This window comes from Musca domestica, unplaced genomic scaffold (assembly GCF_030504385.1).
Source record: "Musca domestica strain aabys unplaced genomic scaffold, Musca_domestica.polishedcontigs.V.1.1 21, whole genome shotgun sequence".
NCBI lineage: Eukaryota > Metazoa > Arthropoda > Insecta > Diptera > Muscidae > Musca > Musca domestica.
Window position 1 is genome coordinate 13079233 of NW_026712258.1, and position 16052 is coordinate 13095284.

Below are 16052 nucleotides of genomic sequence, written 5' to 3' on the forward strand. Positions count from 1 at the left end.
AAGCTCTTTATTACATTTAACCTAGAAACGAAAAAAACAAACATTGCTGGGTAATGGGTTAATTGAGTAAATTTTTGCACCGGTAACAATTTACAAAACCGCATTATAACCCCTTATTTGAAGTAGGACATTTTATAGAAAGTAAGTACTTAGTAAACAGCCACCAAAAACCAATAAATTAGTCCTAAACAAATAAAAAAGCATTTAAGTTTGATCATGACGTAAAAAGTTCGTCCTATCATCCACCATTTGGAAGAAATTTTGCGGAATGTAAAAAATCTTCCCTTTGAAAAATGCCGCTAAAATTTTAAAAATTCCGAGTATTAGGTGTAACAGTAAAGTTTAAGATAATTCTATTGAAAATGCAGCCAAAATCATCAAAATAACGAGTAATGGGAGGTACCGTTATATGGGTTAGGCCTACCAGGCCTACCATTGAATGTAGCACCCTTTGCGAAGTGCAAACTTGAAAGGATTCCGGTGAAAAATGTAGCTAAAATCGTCAAAATACCGAATGTCGGGAGATACTGTTATGTGAGGGTTATACGAAAACGTGGACTTATATAAGCAATTTTCTGTCAGTAGATATAGCATCCTTTATGAACTTCAAATACCAAATTCCAGTGAATATCGAGGGTACAGTTATATGATGACAACATCTAAGCTTGGACTCTATATGGACTGTTCTTTGCAAAGATGTTTATTACAGATGTGACTGACAAACTGCAAATTATGTTTAAAAATATGACTAAAACAACCAAGACGCCTTGAATCGTGCGGTATAAATGTGTGATATATCAAAATGTGGACCTACATGCCCCATTTTCAATACCAAGAATTCTACGTACCTAAAATACATCTAAGAAAAATTTTATCATTCTAATTCATTTCGTTCGGAATCTAAAGTAATTTCCAAAAAAAGGACGGGAATGGCTAAATCGACATAGGATCTTATGCTTATTTCGAGGAGTTACAAACAAATTTAATATAACCTTTATAATATAGTGGTGGGTATAAAAGGAGTCGTTCGTTTTCAAAATTCCTAGATGCAAAAACATTCATTACCAAATAATGAGTTACCTTACCAATGTTTGGTAATCGTTACTACTTACAGCCTGAACCTACAAATAAGTAGATAAAATTATTCGCTTGACTTTTAGAATCCAATTGTCTTTACATATTAACCCCTCCATTTACTCGGGCCCAGGATCATTAACTGGTGCTCAAAAACTTGTACGTGCATCAGGCAACTCTTCATATTTCCTTACTTTTTTTCTTTTTTTTGATTTTTGGCGCGAGATTCGAATCAGCAACCTTAGGTTTAAAATTCCGACTCTGCCTTCGTTTAAAATACTCTGTGCCTTCGTTACCCTTTACGGCTAGTATACACATAATGTTAGAGTAAAATGTAAAGTTACGTTTCCTTAATTTATGTTAAGCATTTTTATTACATACTTTAAGGCACTTCACACAATTTTTGGTCTGAAAGGAAACTATTTATGGAAAAATGTATATTGATATATTCATAGTACAAATGTAATATAAATATAATATATATTTCACATAGCATTGAATGGGATACATTAAATAATGGGAGCGATTAAAAGTCTGCTACGAAAAATGTTAACTACCAAATGTTAAAAAATCACCTTACACATAACTCTAAGGCGATGTGGAAACTGTCCTATATTTGGTATGATGACAGTAAAATATTTTGCCTTTTATTTATTACAGGCATAATTCCTAATTTTTTTGTAATACTGGTAATTCACAGGGTATGTAGTTATCATTATTTATTGCCTACTGGTAATGCAGAAAGTATGCGGTTTCATTACTAGTAATGCTGAAGGTGTCACACATAACAATCAAATACCATTTCTTCAAATCATAAACCCTATGCCCAAAAATAGACTATGAAAATTCTCATGACTCCGAGAGGTTTGGAAACGTTAGCTATTTTATTTTTTATAGTGGTGAGAAATTTTCTTACAACGTTCCGCTCCACATGCTATCGAGGGGGTTTCTTTAAAAAAAGAAGAAAACTATTCCACAAAAATTCCTCTTATTGCCAAATTTGTTTATCGCAAGAAAAATTAAAAGGAAACAACACAAATTCTCATGCCACCACTTTCCAAATAATTATGCAAAATAAAACACAGAAAAAATCCAAAAATTCTATTGGGTTAATAAAATCACTTAATATAGTCTTCAACTATTTAAAATAAATTAAAATGTTTATCTAGGTGTCACTGAATAAATGTTTCTTTTATTAACCCAAATTAGGCGGGCAAGCCGACATTCCAACGACCCCAAGTGGTTTGGGAAAACAACGCCTGCAACTGAATGTGGTTACGCGATTGGCCCCCCCCTACTTAAGAATTTTTTTCTTCTTATTTTAGAGGTGTGAAATTGTAGCAGAAATATTCCCAGGCAATTACAATTAAATGAAATGTTGTGTGTGTAGGCATGTGTTTGGCATTTAGGCATGAAGCGCAAAATGACAGAAAGAAAGAATGGAAAAAGCCCCGTCTTGCGGCCCGACTAAACTAGTATTCATATTTAATAACCAAATGTTTCTGTTGTGTTTTGTTTTTAATGTGTCTTTGACAACCAATTAAATGAACTCACGTCGTGCCATGAAACTGAAACAGCAGCCATTATAAAAGAAGAAGAACAACAGCAGCGGCAGCAGCTGCGGCGGAAAACAAGAAAACACGATTTTTATTATAACAAATCAAATAATAATTGCGGTCTTAAGTTAAATAATTAAAAACTCATTTACAAGTTTACAGCGTGCCAACGGCAATGTGTTGGCATCCAGTTAATTTTTTTTTGAAAATGAAACCGAAACAATAACAATGGTAGCAACAACAAAAGAGCCACCGAACAAAAAAGGGCCAACATTGGCATATAAACAAACAAATTAACAATATAATAAAAATTTCAGAATAACAAATAGCATTGCCGACATTTTATAATTATAAAGTGTTGAAGCGATTTGGGGGTATTTTTCGAATAGGGCATTCTATTAACACCGTGATTACGAAGTCGATGCATTTCAATTTAGTTGTTGCCTGTTGTTATTGTTTAAATAGTGGGAACGCAGCATGGATTTGACACATTTATGGACTTACCATGGAATATTGTCAGTCATCAACAATGGTATTGTAATACCATTTGTGTTGTTTCAGAAAAACACCATGAGAACCTTATTGGAATGTAGGAAGTACTTCAGTAGAAGTAAGCATCCATACGGGAACTATACCTAAAAAATACATTTTTTATTTAGCGAATAAGAAATGGCAAAATAAAAATTTGGAAAATATCAATCGGATTGCCAAAAGATACATATGGGTTGACCTAAATTAGCTCTTTTTGGCAATGTTTTAACTGTAGTAGAGGTGGTACCAAATGAAGTTAGCCATAAATTCCAATTTGCCAATAGAACTTATATTGACAGAAATATTGAAATGTGCGAAGTTTAGCATTTGTATAACCTCTACCATACAATGGTGGTATATTGCCATGCCGTTTGTAATACCTCGAAATCTTCGGCGGAGACTCCAAAACATATATATATTCTTCATCAGAACAGTGTTGGCTTGTTTGTTCGGGATACCATAGTATTTTGTTGCTGCAAAATGGTCAGGCTTAATCCCTTTATTGTTGTTTCTATAAAAACAACGTGTTTATTAGTGGAGAACGATGGTAATGTCTACCAGGGGGTAAGGCAGGGAATAACTAGGTTTCGGAAAGAGCCACCAATCCTCATCAGTTCCTTTGCTTTTTGCCTGGGATATTCTCCCCAAGAGTTTTTTTAAATAACTCCTATGGTAAAAAACTTTTTTTACCCAAGTGACGAGATCGTAAGCTCAGGGTTATGCCACTTCGTTCATGCAATACGAAAGTTTTACAAGTGGAGAAAGATAAAAATGTTTATAAGTGCGGTTGTAAGATTTAGAAGATTTTCCAAAAGAATTTTAGTTTTATATAATTCTTTGGTCCCTCCTATTCGAAATCATAATTTTCCACTGTTCTCAGATTTCTGGTTGAGAAAAGTGTTTGCATAAAGCAAATTGTAAAGAATTGCTGACTTGTTTTGTAAGTTTTGAAAATTGTGACCCTTTGTAGGTGAGGTATCAGAAGTGGTCCGCAGATATATATCGTCTTCACAACTGTCAGCAAAAATGTTTGTATGTGTGAAATTTAGGTAAGCGAAATTTCTTTGGGCGTTTTATTTATCAAAATCTTGAACTCTATTTGGTGATAGGAATATGGAGATGTATCAAGTCTGAATAGAATCGGATGTTAATTTCGCGTTTTATGAGCTTCAAGGATAATCAATTTTGACTCTTTGTGGGGGTGGTACCAGAAGGAGTGGCCTAATATATTCCATCTTCACAACAGATTTTGTGTTAGCAAAAATGTTTGTGTATGTGAAATATAAAGAGAACCTCATGCTTATTTCAGATTTTATGCACGTTTTGGTTATTTAAAACTTTGACCCTTTGTGGGAGAGGTACCGGAAGGAATGGTCCGATCTCTACCGGCTTTATAACAGCTCCTGTGTTGATAGAAATATTCAGATGTACCAAGTCTACATGGAATCGGATGTTATTTTCGCGTTTTATAAGTTTAACGGTACCAGAAGGAGTGAACCGATCAATACCAGATCTTGGCTTCATAAAAATATTAGGATGTGTGAAATTCGAAGACAATCGGACTCTTGCATGATATTTTATAAGAGTTATAATTATTTATAATTTTGAGCCTTTGTGGGAGAGGCACTTAAAGGAGTGGGCCGATATTATCCACTTTTGCACAAGACCTAGAACTGGCGCAAATATTAGGATTTACAAAGTTGGAGCAACATTGGATTATCCTTTCTCTTTCTGTGCAGTTATATATTACTTTTTTGAAAATTTCGGCCTTTTGTGTGGGAGGTACTAGAAGGAGTAGAATGATATTGTCAATCTCCGAACTCGATGTAAGTTTAAAAAAATATTACGATGTACCAAGTTTGGATCAAATCAGATACTCCCTTTGAGAGTTATCGTGAGCACAAGCCAGCCAGATAGACATCGCTAGATCGACTCCAAATGTCCTGAAACGGATTTGGTCCAAATAGACCTAAAGTCTTAAATCATTATTTCGATAAGGCACGTTTTGGACGTATCAAATTATATATACTCTCTCTAGCCATATGGCTAAGGGTAAAAAAAGAATTAAATCTATCCGTACAGTTTTAAGGGTTCTATGCCAAAACATGGACCTACATAACCCATTTCTAAGGTGCTGCTGATCTTAAACACATCTCATTAAAATGTTGTTAACCTACATCATTTTGTTCGGAAGCTAGAGTGATTTTACAGACGGGTGAACGTCGCTAAATCGTCATAGAATTTCATGCGAATCAAGAATGTATATACTTTGTGGAGTCTACAATTTATATTTCGAGGTGTTACAAACAAACGTAATATACCCTTCATACTATGGTGGAGGGTATAAAACGTTTAGTCCTTTCGGACTTTTTTTTAACTAGTTTATGTAGACTCCTCCCTTATAATTTTCTGGATTTTTTTTATAATTCTGCACTGAATTGAACTATATCTTAGTTGACGGAAAAATAATATAAATAAGTATTTTATGAGAAAGTTCAATCTCACATGAACAGTGTACAAATGATTTTTTTACCTTAATAAAACCTGCATTTCATTTGCACTCTTCGTTATTTCCTTAATTTCAATAATGAGTATTAAGTGTAAAAATTAGAGTGTCTACTTATCACAGTTTGCCATTTAGACATATTATTTTACTTAGTTAGTTGATTGCTAAATCTAAATTTAATTTTTTCGATAATTCAAAACAATTGAGTAAAGGTAAACGTTTTCAAATCCCAAAAAAAGTGTTACGATTAGGGAAGCATAGAGTTTAAAAATTGGTATAACATGTCAAAGCAGAATCGAGAAGATTCAAAACATTTTTCCATTTTTTTGGACAAAATAACATAAATGTTAACACTTTCAAAAAAGTAAATAACAATAACAAGGAAGACGAACACTTTACTTCCTATAACATATTCTTTATTTCTTCCTCCCATTATTGCCTTATGGAGTCACCCATATACGAACATTATTGACATCTCGTAACAACTTAAAAATGGGCAAATTAATTGTAAACAACCCTAAAAAGTGTGTTTACATTTTTCCAACTCTAATCGGTGATTACTTCTATTGTTCGACATCTACTTAAAGGCATATAGTTTACCATTAGGCGAGCAAGCATAGCAACTTGAGCTGTCATTTTATTAGAATACTGGGTGAGTAGTGAGCGTCCGTTTGAGTGACCGAATGATTTTACATGCGTTGACACGCACTTCATTTCGTTTTGGTGTTAAAGAGACACATCACTTGGCCCATGTCCATGTTCCGCATTTAATTCGATGTTGAGCGTTGTAGTTGTTTGTTTTTTCTCACGTTCCACTGGGGATCGGGCAGCCAAAGTGTTAGGTGTCGCGGCAGTCAGTCGCGGCGGCCCTTGAGTACACACTTGTTATTTGTTTCTGTTATAATCTATAAATTATAATTACTTAAGAGTGATGAGAATTCGAAATGAAGGCAATGAGGATGGGAAGAGAATATGTTAAGAAGTAAGAAGATGTGTTGTTATACCAGAATAATATTTTTTTACAATTATTTTGCTTACCTTTTAGTTCTTTAGTTGGGGTGACGTAGAGTGGTGGTTTGTTTGTCAATTTTTAAACTGATCATGCGCGGGTGATTTTAAAAAGCGATAAGAAATTTGTGCTTTACTAAATTTAAAAAAGATTTTAAATATCGTTACAAAAACGCTAAGAAAAAACAGAACAGATATTGGAAAGGCAAGACGCCATCTTTTGGGAAAAGGCGATCATTAAAATAGCAAAGACTATCACAAACCATTTTTATCACTGAGAAGCGAAGACCCCATCCACGGAGGAAAAACGCAATAATTAAAATAGCAAATACAATCACCTCCGTCAAACAATAGAATGCTGCCAGAACCTGCATTTATACACTACTCATACCATTTATTACATAAAAACAGTTCCTGCATTAAAAAAATAGTAAAACTTGAAAAAATATTAAATTTATAACTTTTTACACGGAACATTAGTAAAAAAAATCGTAGCATAATAAAATCCCCATTTTAAGGGATTCTCATCGAGTCGAGGGTTTACACTCACATACACAAAAGATTGTGGAGAAATTCCACTCCTGGCTTTTTCACTAATCATGCTAGGGGAGCACAGCAAAAGGGTAATAACGTTCTACATACCTTAATGATATAATGGCCGCTACCACGTACCAATGCTCTCAATACCTCAGTCATGCAAGTTTCAAAACAATCCGATATTTCGAATATAGAATAATATTAAATCATAATTCTATTACTTATCGAGCAACAATATTCTAATTTAATTTTCTCTACTCTCTCTCTCTCTTTCCATCTAATTTCAGTTGGTCATTAAGAAAACCTGTGAGTGGTGGTTCTACCGCAATAAGTGCAGCAACATGTCGACCCACTGGAAACACAACGCATTTCTCATACTCACCACCTGCCTATTTGTACTCCTTGGTTTGATTATATTTTTTTCACTGCCGGTCAAGGAGACCATCACCACCAGACCTCCACACATAAATGCTGTTAGTAATTGGTCAACCACAACCACTAGCATAGCACTAACAAATCCCTCACGGAGTGAAGGGAAAAGAACAACGACGACGACGACAACACCGACATTAAGTACCCATACGACGACGACGACAACAACTACAACAACGAAGACGATAATAGATACAGTAACTGATGATGATGGAGGTGGCGGTGGTGGTGACACAATTATCGATACAATCGATAGACTATACGATATAACCGATATTACCTCCTATAGTAATCAGACATTTGAAGGTGACGAAGAATCGTGGGGTATCGGCGATGGTAAGTACAATTGAATTTTTGAAAAATTTTAAATTAAGAACTAGCAGTACTTCGAGTCCAGTACATGCCTGTATGCCAATAGATCTTCAAAATACCCACCCTTGTTGATATACTTCTCCGTGCTCCTGAAAACTCGATTTTTAATATCGATAGAACAAAAGTAGGCTTTTAAGGCCAATTTTCGTGTGACAGTACTAAAGAAGAACACCCAATCCAAGTTGTACAATGAGAAAAGCCGTATAGTTCTGGTGTGGATTCAATTCACTATCTGGCTCGAAAGACCTAATGTAAAGTGAAAAAAGAATACACAGTCGTAAGGTTCGCGAGTAGATTCAATTCTCTATCCGGCTCGAAGGACCAAATATAAAAGTGATTATAAAATGGATGCAGATTCGACTTTCTATCCAGCTCGAAGGACCAAATGTAAAATTGAGAAAACGAACACTACCGCTTCGTTCGGGTGTAGATTCAATTCTGATTTTAATATAAGAATATTTTCCATAAGTACTACTAAAACTAATCTAACTTAACCCAATCGCAGCCATACAATTGTTCTAATCTATCATTAGATTTAAAAGCGAACATTGCATTCTTTTTTTCCCTTTATTTAAGTGGTCTTGGCTACCTACTGGCGAATCGATATCTGTGTTTGTGTGGGTTGTGTCCTTTATTATCTTACGCATTACTGCATAAGACAGTGTCCAAGATCACTGAATTGTAAACGTGTCATATTATATGGCCGCTGGGAAACTGATAATTTTGAAATATTTATTTTTAGATGTTCGATTTTCCCAGAGCCTCACTCGCACTCAAAACTATGTACAAAACTTTATTTTAAATCATTTTTTCACTAGGATTATTTGCTAACCAACATCAATTAATAGACAGATTTTAATTTAAAATATTTTGAATTAAAAATTTGTAACTAAATCGTTTTCTTCTCTGTGCCTTTCTTTCATTTCAGATTTATCAAATGATATAGAGAATGACATCGAAGATATTAGCCATAGTATACCAGATGAATATACCAGTGATTTTGTGACGCCAATAAAATTTCACAATTTTACATTGAATGCCGAAGATTTGTTATATGAATCGAAACGCAATAGAGATAATAGCAATAATAATGGTAAGTACTACTAACATTTCTTGAATTTAAGGTATTTAGAAAATTAACAAAAAATAAATTGTAATTCATTAAAATATGTAAAATATTTAACAAACATCTCATGTACGAATCGTGGATCACCCTCTCCAATGATTGAAAAGTGCCTAGGGTCTCCAACTAGGCCTTATATACTTTTTTAATACTAAATCTAGAAAAAGCGAATTTCTCGATTCTCTCTGAAAGGGCTGCATTTCCTAGAATAAAGTAGCTTCATATCAAATATAGTTGTATTATGGGGGTTTTGGAAACAACTTTAGTTTTATGTGTTGAAAACAGGTGGCAGTACTACTGCAGCTGGTTTGTGTCGAAAATAACAGGCACGGCATTTTGGTCTAAGACCTGAAATTTTATAAGATGGAAGATATTATATTTTATTATTGTTATATTTCGTCAGATTGTACTAGTGGTATAAGGGAAATGAAAAGGCATTAAATATAAGATGGAACACTTGATTCAAATACATAAAACTATAAAGTTTGGGCAGAATGCGTCTTGCCGTTTAATGTTTCAATCAGGCAATAGATGATCGACGACCTGACATAAATGCATTAGAAACATTACCGAAATATGTTATTCTGTAAACGACAAAATTGGCAAAACTCGCAAAGAAAAGCAGCAGAAATGATAGGTATAGACCCGCAAATCTATTCCAGAGCATTTCTTTGTACATTGAATCGATAAAAATCAGTGAAAACCCTATAAAAACAACAGATCTGTTTGATTACAAAATAATATTGTCATGACACGGCGACATTACTTATTTTCGTACTACCAACTCCATCTACCGAATCAAAGCATCATCTTATTATGTTATATGCATTTGCTTGATTGCTGTTATACTTCGGTAGATGCCGCATTCTGTCCAGCGATTTCAAAATAACTTATTGCTTTTACTAATTTTTGTCATATCATTTTCAGCACATTTTCCATGACCTTCCGCAAAACTGCCGGTATTATGTTGTTAATTTCGTCACGAATATTGGTTCTTAATGCCTCCGTAGCCTGGGCTATCAAAAATGTTTTCTTTTAAATAACCGCAAAGAAAATAGTCTGGATCGGTTAATTCGGGGAACGCGGAGGCTCATTAAAATTTCTTCTACGCGAAATTATTCTTTCAGCTTTCTCAGTGTGCGCTGTGGCCTCATCCTCTTGGAACCATATTTGCGTATGGTTTTCCTTACAAAATTTACAAACATGGTCCGATATCTTTCACCAGTGATGGGAATGGCGACACCTCGTTCATTTTCAAAAAAAAAAAAAAAAAACGATCCTTTCTGAAGAAACACCGTACCAAACACTTAATCACTTAACTGGGTGTAATTGTCGTTGAAGAAGTACTCTTGGGCTTTCCGTAGCCCACAGTTTTGCTTGTAAACGAACACATTTATTTGGAAATGGGCTTCGTCACTGATAATAAGTCACATGAAATAAATTGCATAGTCAAGTCGTTGCTGGTAATCTGTCGGCTTCAATTCGTGGACAAGTTAAATTATGTATGGACACTTTTTTGGTATGCTGCAGCGCCCTCTTGAGAGCCCAAGTTGTGTCGAACGTCTTTTGGTTGATGTTTCTGGAACCTCGCGAATACTTTCATCTACCACCTGAATATTGCCAAGCGTGTAAACGGTTCGAAGTCTACAAGGACCAGGAAGGTTCTTTACTGTTCTTTGTTGTAGCAACAGACGATGGTATGCACGCTGAGTTAAATAATTGGACCGTTGATTTGAAGAATAAGTTTCAACCATTTGGGCACGTTGTTCGGTTGAGTATTAATCCATTATAAATTGTCCAAGTTTTTTTACAAAATACTGAAAAAAAAACTTTAAAAAGTTATAAGGAATTCATACCACTTCGGTATTTTCAGACCAACCTGTATTATGTACCAGATAAATTGAACTTTAATTTTTTGAATAAAGAAGTTTACCACCACTACTTATATTCTAATTTTAAGCTATACTATAATAGTTGGGATGTTATGTTAGTGTTTTTTATGTTATTTTTTTGATATGTCATTTCAATAGCTTTAAATGATCTCTACCTATAATTTTTCAACATTTTCGCCACATTTTTGAAATTGTTTTCTTTTCCTATAATTTCAGATTATTTTTCCGCATTTAGTGGTACGGGAACATTTCGTAGTAAATCTAGTCAAATCTGGGATCCTCATCCGGAATATATATTCAGTGCATTTGGCAAACGTTTGCATTTGGTATTACATCAAGATACCTCATTTATACCGCCAGAAACGTTTAGGGTAAGTTATGTTTTTTTTTATATTTCAAAAAATAATCATAGAATTAAATGTTCAAAACAAATTGTCCAAAATTGTCATATTTTCTCAAATATAAATTGTTACTTTAAGAAAATCTACATGCACCAAAAATAGACTCCATCTATATAAGTCAACATTTCAATCTATCACCAAAATATGTTTTCAAAAGATAAATGGACCAGTTAATTTCTATTCGGTACTTAATGTCCAAGTTATTAATAAAAATGTTAAATTTTGCAAGACAAATAGAGAAGAAATCTCATGACTGATGGCAGAAGCGTTTCGCATTTGCATAAAACACACATTCCCGCACAAAGAACAAAATGTCTATAATTTTGAATTAAAAAAAAAATGAAACTTGACACCACTTCGAATGATGAATGAACTGGCCACCGAAAGAGAAAAAAAACTGAATGGACATTTCATTGATGAATTTAATTAATTCAACAAATATTTTTTTATTAATTACTGTGTCTTTAATTTTCTTATTCTTGTCTTTTTTTCGTTTTTGGTTCGTCGCACAGGTCATTAACATTTTAAATAATCGCAGCGAAGAAATGGATCTTGAGGAGGGTCATTATCTGGGCTGCTATTATAAAGGTCATGTGGAAGGTGATGATCAATCAGCGGTGGCGGTGTCACTCTGTCATGGCATGGTAAGTCGTTTTACACTAAATGAATTATTTAAATTAAGAGTTTTGTGAAATTCGCCAATAGGAAGATACTTGTAGTGCCCATAGCTGTGTATGAAACACTAGAAGATCTTTCGAAAGCCCTCTGTTCACGGATAAGTGAAATGTTTTTATAAGATTATTGTAGTTAAGTAGAGGAGGTAAGCAGGCTTTCGTATTGTAGGATGTCTTTAAAATAATTTTAGATGGGTAATTTCCATAGATGTTTGTGGTATGTTGGAGTTAGATTACGGGATTTAAGCAAGTGTAACGTGTTTTCTTGCCACAGGTGAGATAACTTTGCGCGTTTAAAACCTCTGCCTAAGATTTCTGTAGGTATCGTACATTTGGTCATGTGTGCACTTGGTATCTCTCTTTTATACTTTATGCTAAGTTAGGTTAAGGTATATTATCAAAAGTAGTTCTTAACAAATATTGTAGGATTTTTCCTACAGGCGGTGCAGATCATTACTCTGCGTGCATCATCTGACTTATACTATGAGCAGAATTCCAATGCCGTACTTCTAAAGACAATTTTTCACAAGAGGAAGAGAGTTTTACAGATCTTTTAGGCATTAAATCGCCTTCAGAATCATCTATGGATAGAATATCGTTCTAATGTATCCATGTAGGATAGAACTTTTCAGGGTCATCCATTTAAAGGAAACCTCCAAAAGGGTGTTCTATGGCCAGGAGACTATTCTGAAAATACAGAAATATTAGAGGGTCTTCTAATTGCGAAAACTTTTAACAGGAAAAAAAGCGCGGGTCTTCAAAAAAAAGTGGTCCTTATATAGTCCTTCTATGAAAAGAAGGTGGATCTTCTGTTACTAGAAGATCTTCAAACTTTTCTATTCCACATACGGTAGACATTTTACAGATCTTCAATCTCGTACATCTCTTTAACTTAAATAAAGCAGATCCTCTCTGAGAAAAGAGACCAATCTCCCTCTTCAATTGTCAACTCTATTCGGAGATGAGAAAATAATACAACGGCTTCGCTTGGGTGTAAATTCAATTCTCGATCCGGCTTGAATGATCTATGTAATTGAGAATAGAGTCTAATCCCCCTCTTCGATTGCCAACTCTATTCCGTTTTTGGCTCGACTGGAGCAATGTAAAGTGAGAAAAAAAACACCACAGAATGGTTTGGATGTTGATTCAATTCTGATTTTATTTAAAAATGTGTTTCTTAAGTACTACTGAAACTAATCTAACTTAACCTAATCGCAGCCACACAATTATTCTTATCTATTTCAATATTGAATGGAGAAAATTGCAGGGGTGCTTGAAATTTTATTCAAGTAGTGTTGTACATCTGCTGAGCTCATCGATATCTGTGCGTGTGGGTCATAACCTTTATTATCTCACACTATATCGTATGCGTCAGCGCACAGAATCACATGTGGTGTTTTATGCAGTACCCTGAAATCCTTATACAGGTGTTCTGTACCTAGAAGACCTTTTCTTCTGTACTCAGAAAACCTTTCACAATTCTCTCTTAGCATAGAAATCTATTTTCAGGTCTTCTTGACATTCTTGTACATCCTACACCAAAAAGTCCTTTTGTAACTCTTCCGTGCCATAAATTTCTTGTACAGTTCTTCTATTCCTAAAATCCTTTTAACGGGCACTCTGCGCCTTTCAAAGCTTTTCTACACCTAAATGTCATTTTTTTCAGGTCTTCTGTACCATAAATCTTTTTATTCTGTACCCATAAGGAGTTTAGTAGTTCTTTCGTATCTAAAAGAGCCCAGTGGCTTTTTCACGGGTCTTCTATACCTATAAACCCTACAAACCTTTTAAATCTATATATAATTGTGAAATATGGAATGAGGGTCGCCGCCGTAGTGTAAGATAGATGTACTGAAGAGTTTTTGGAAATTCGAACTTTTAGGTTACGAAAGGTTCTAAAATAGTACTAAACTTCTAAAATTGTACCATTCGGTTTTATGTGAACAAAATTGAAATTTTGTGTGAGAATCAAGTTCGGAAAGTAAGTTTGTGCGAACTGCACTAAATTTGGAAAAGTTTGGTTTATGGTGAAAGGATAAAGCAGGAATTTTGAAATTTTGTATTGATATTTGGTATTAGATGAAGGTATAGATAAAAAATTCTAAAATTTGATCAATCAGGGTTTTCTATCGCTCAAAGGACTTTAAAAGGACTTCTACACTTGGAAAAACTTGGAAAAACCAAAAGATCTAAAGGACTTCTTAAAAATCTAAAGTTCCACAAAAATATACTGGTCTTGGAACTTTTGTGTCTGAAATAGAAATCAGTCTCCGAAATCTCAAAAAAAACAATTTAAGGCAGTAGCTTATAACAATTATTGTTCTTTATAACCATATTCAAATGCAATTAAAAATATTGAATTTCCAAACTTCTACTTCTATTCGTTCAAAAAAATATTAGCACTTATGATCATATTTTTTATTGTTTATGGAAAAAATCGTAGTCTTGCCACTAATTATCAGCCATAAGAAGTTTCGAAACAAAAATATTCATTCTTTATTATTGCCTCTGATTAATAATTTTTCGTTCTGTCATTCTTGTTCTCTCGACTTCCAGACGGGTTATATCAAAACAAGTTTCGGTTCTTTGCTCATACAACCGGTGAACAATCAATCGTTTAACGACTCGAACAACCCCAGCGCCTCTGCAGCCACCTCTGAGATCTTACACAAAGTCTGGCGACATTCGCGTCGCAATGCCAGACACACTGTCTCCGCTCTTGACATCGATTTGGGTGAAATCGACAAGCAGGGGAATATGCCCAAGCTGCGGCGTAAGAAACGCAACTACGAAGGCAATCAGTATACGATCGAGCTGTTGGTGGCCGTTGATCGGACCATGAAAGAGTTCCACAAAGATGATCTGACGCCGTATATTCTGACGCTGATATCGATTGTGTCGAATGTTTTTGCCGATGCGAGCATTGGAAATCCCATTAAAATATCCGTTGCCAATATTTTGGTATTGCCCGATTTTAAGAGGCGACGAAAATCCGGTTCATCGAATCAAACGGTCTTGGAGGCGTTTTGTTCTCATGTAGCCACAAATGGTTATCACTATGATACGGCGATGCTAATAACAAGGTAAGTGTGGCTAGACGTGGGGAGGTTTATGAAAATATGATTTTGTTTATTACAACCTTAAGACAGCCTTCAAAACAAATATGAGTTGTGTGCGAATGCAATTCAGACATGTCGGCTCGGACATGTGTGTTGTTTATCTTTCGGTGTCAGGGTGACCAGTTGAATTTTTATGCATTATGTTTATTTTTGTTGTTCTTCTTGTTGTTATGTTTGCCTTGCAGAGATAAGATTTGTCGCAAAGATCGAGAAACCAAATGTGATACATTGGGTCTGGCTGAACTTGGCACTGTTTGTCGTCGCAAATCCTGTTCCATTGTACAGGACAATGGCTTACCGGCCGCCTTTACCATTGCCCATGAATTGGGTCACATGTAAGTGTTTGGCAATTGGGGGGACATTTGGGTTTTCATTATTTTTAATTAATTCTTTTTCCCTTTCTTCCTCTCTTTTAGTTTAAATATGCCACATGACGATGATTATCGTTGCAAACAATTCAATAGACCGGGCGTGAAGAGACGTCGCCACATCATGTCCAGTGTTATGGAACGTGATATTCATCCATGGTCATGGTCGGATTGTTCGCGCCATTATGTCTCGGAATTTTTTGAGTAAGTTTAGAAAAAAATTAAACTTTTATATATATGCTAAGGACATCTAAACTATAATGTGAAGCCCATGCCATGTGGGGCTATTTCTAAATTCCACTGTAAACTCTAATCATGAAAATTTAATAGGCAAACTTTGCATGCGGCTCTTAAATTATATAAATTATTAAAAAATTAATTCTAAAATATTTTTTCACACAATACTTTTTGGGTAGTTTGATTTTTATAGCCACTCTCAAAAAGCGAACGTAAAGCCTA

At 34.7% G+C, this 16052-nt stretch overlaps 1 protein-coding gene across 5 annotated transcripts in view; it reads left to right on the plus strand.

Annotated features, from left to right (window-relative positions):
• LOC101895423 (A disintegrin and metalloproteinase with thrombospondin motifs 1) overlaps window positions 1-16052 on the plus strand; it is a 266152-nt gene that overhangs the window by 221926 nt on the left and 28174 nt on the right. For all 5 annotated transcript variants that reach the window (XM_059122778.1, XM_059122776.1, XM_059122775.1 and 2 more), the window contains 7 exons: window positions 7500-7980; window positions 8945-9109; window positions 11248-11402; window positions 11945-12076; window positions 14663-15189; window positions 15411-15560; window positions 15642-15797. In XM_059122778.1, the coding sequence (XP_058978761.1) occupies window positions 7500-7980; window positions 8945-9109; window positions 11248-11402; window positions 11945-12076; window positions 14663-15189; window positions 15411-15560; window positions 15642-15797 (1766 nt within the window). The remainder of the gene's footprint in view (window positions 1-7499; window positions 7981-8944; window positions 9110-11247; window positions 11403-11944; window positions 12077-14662; window positions 15190-15410; window positions 15561-15641; window positions 15798-16052) is intronic.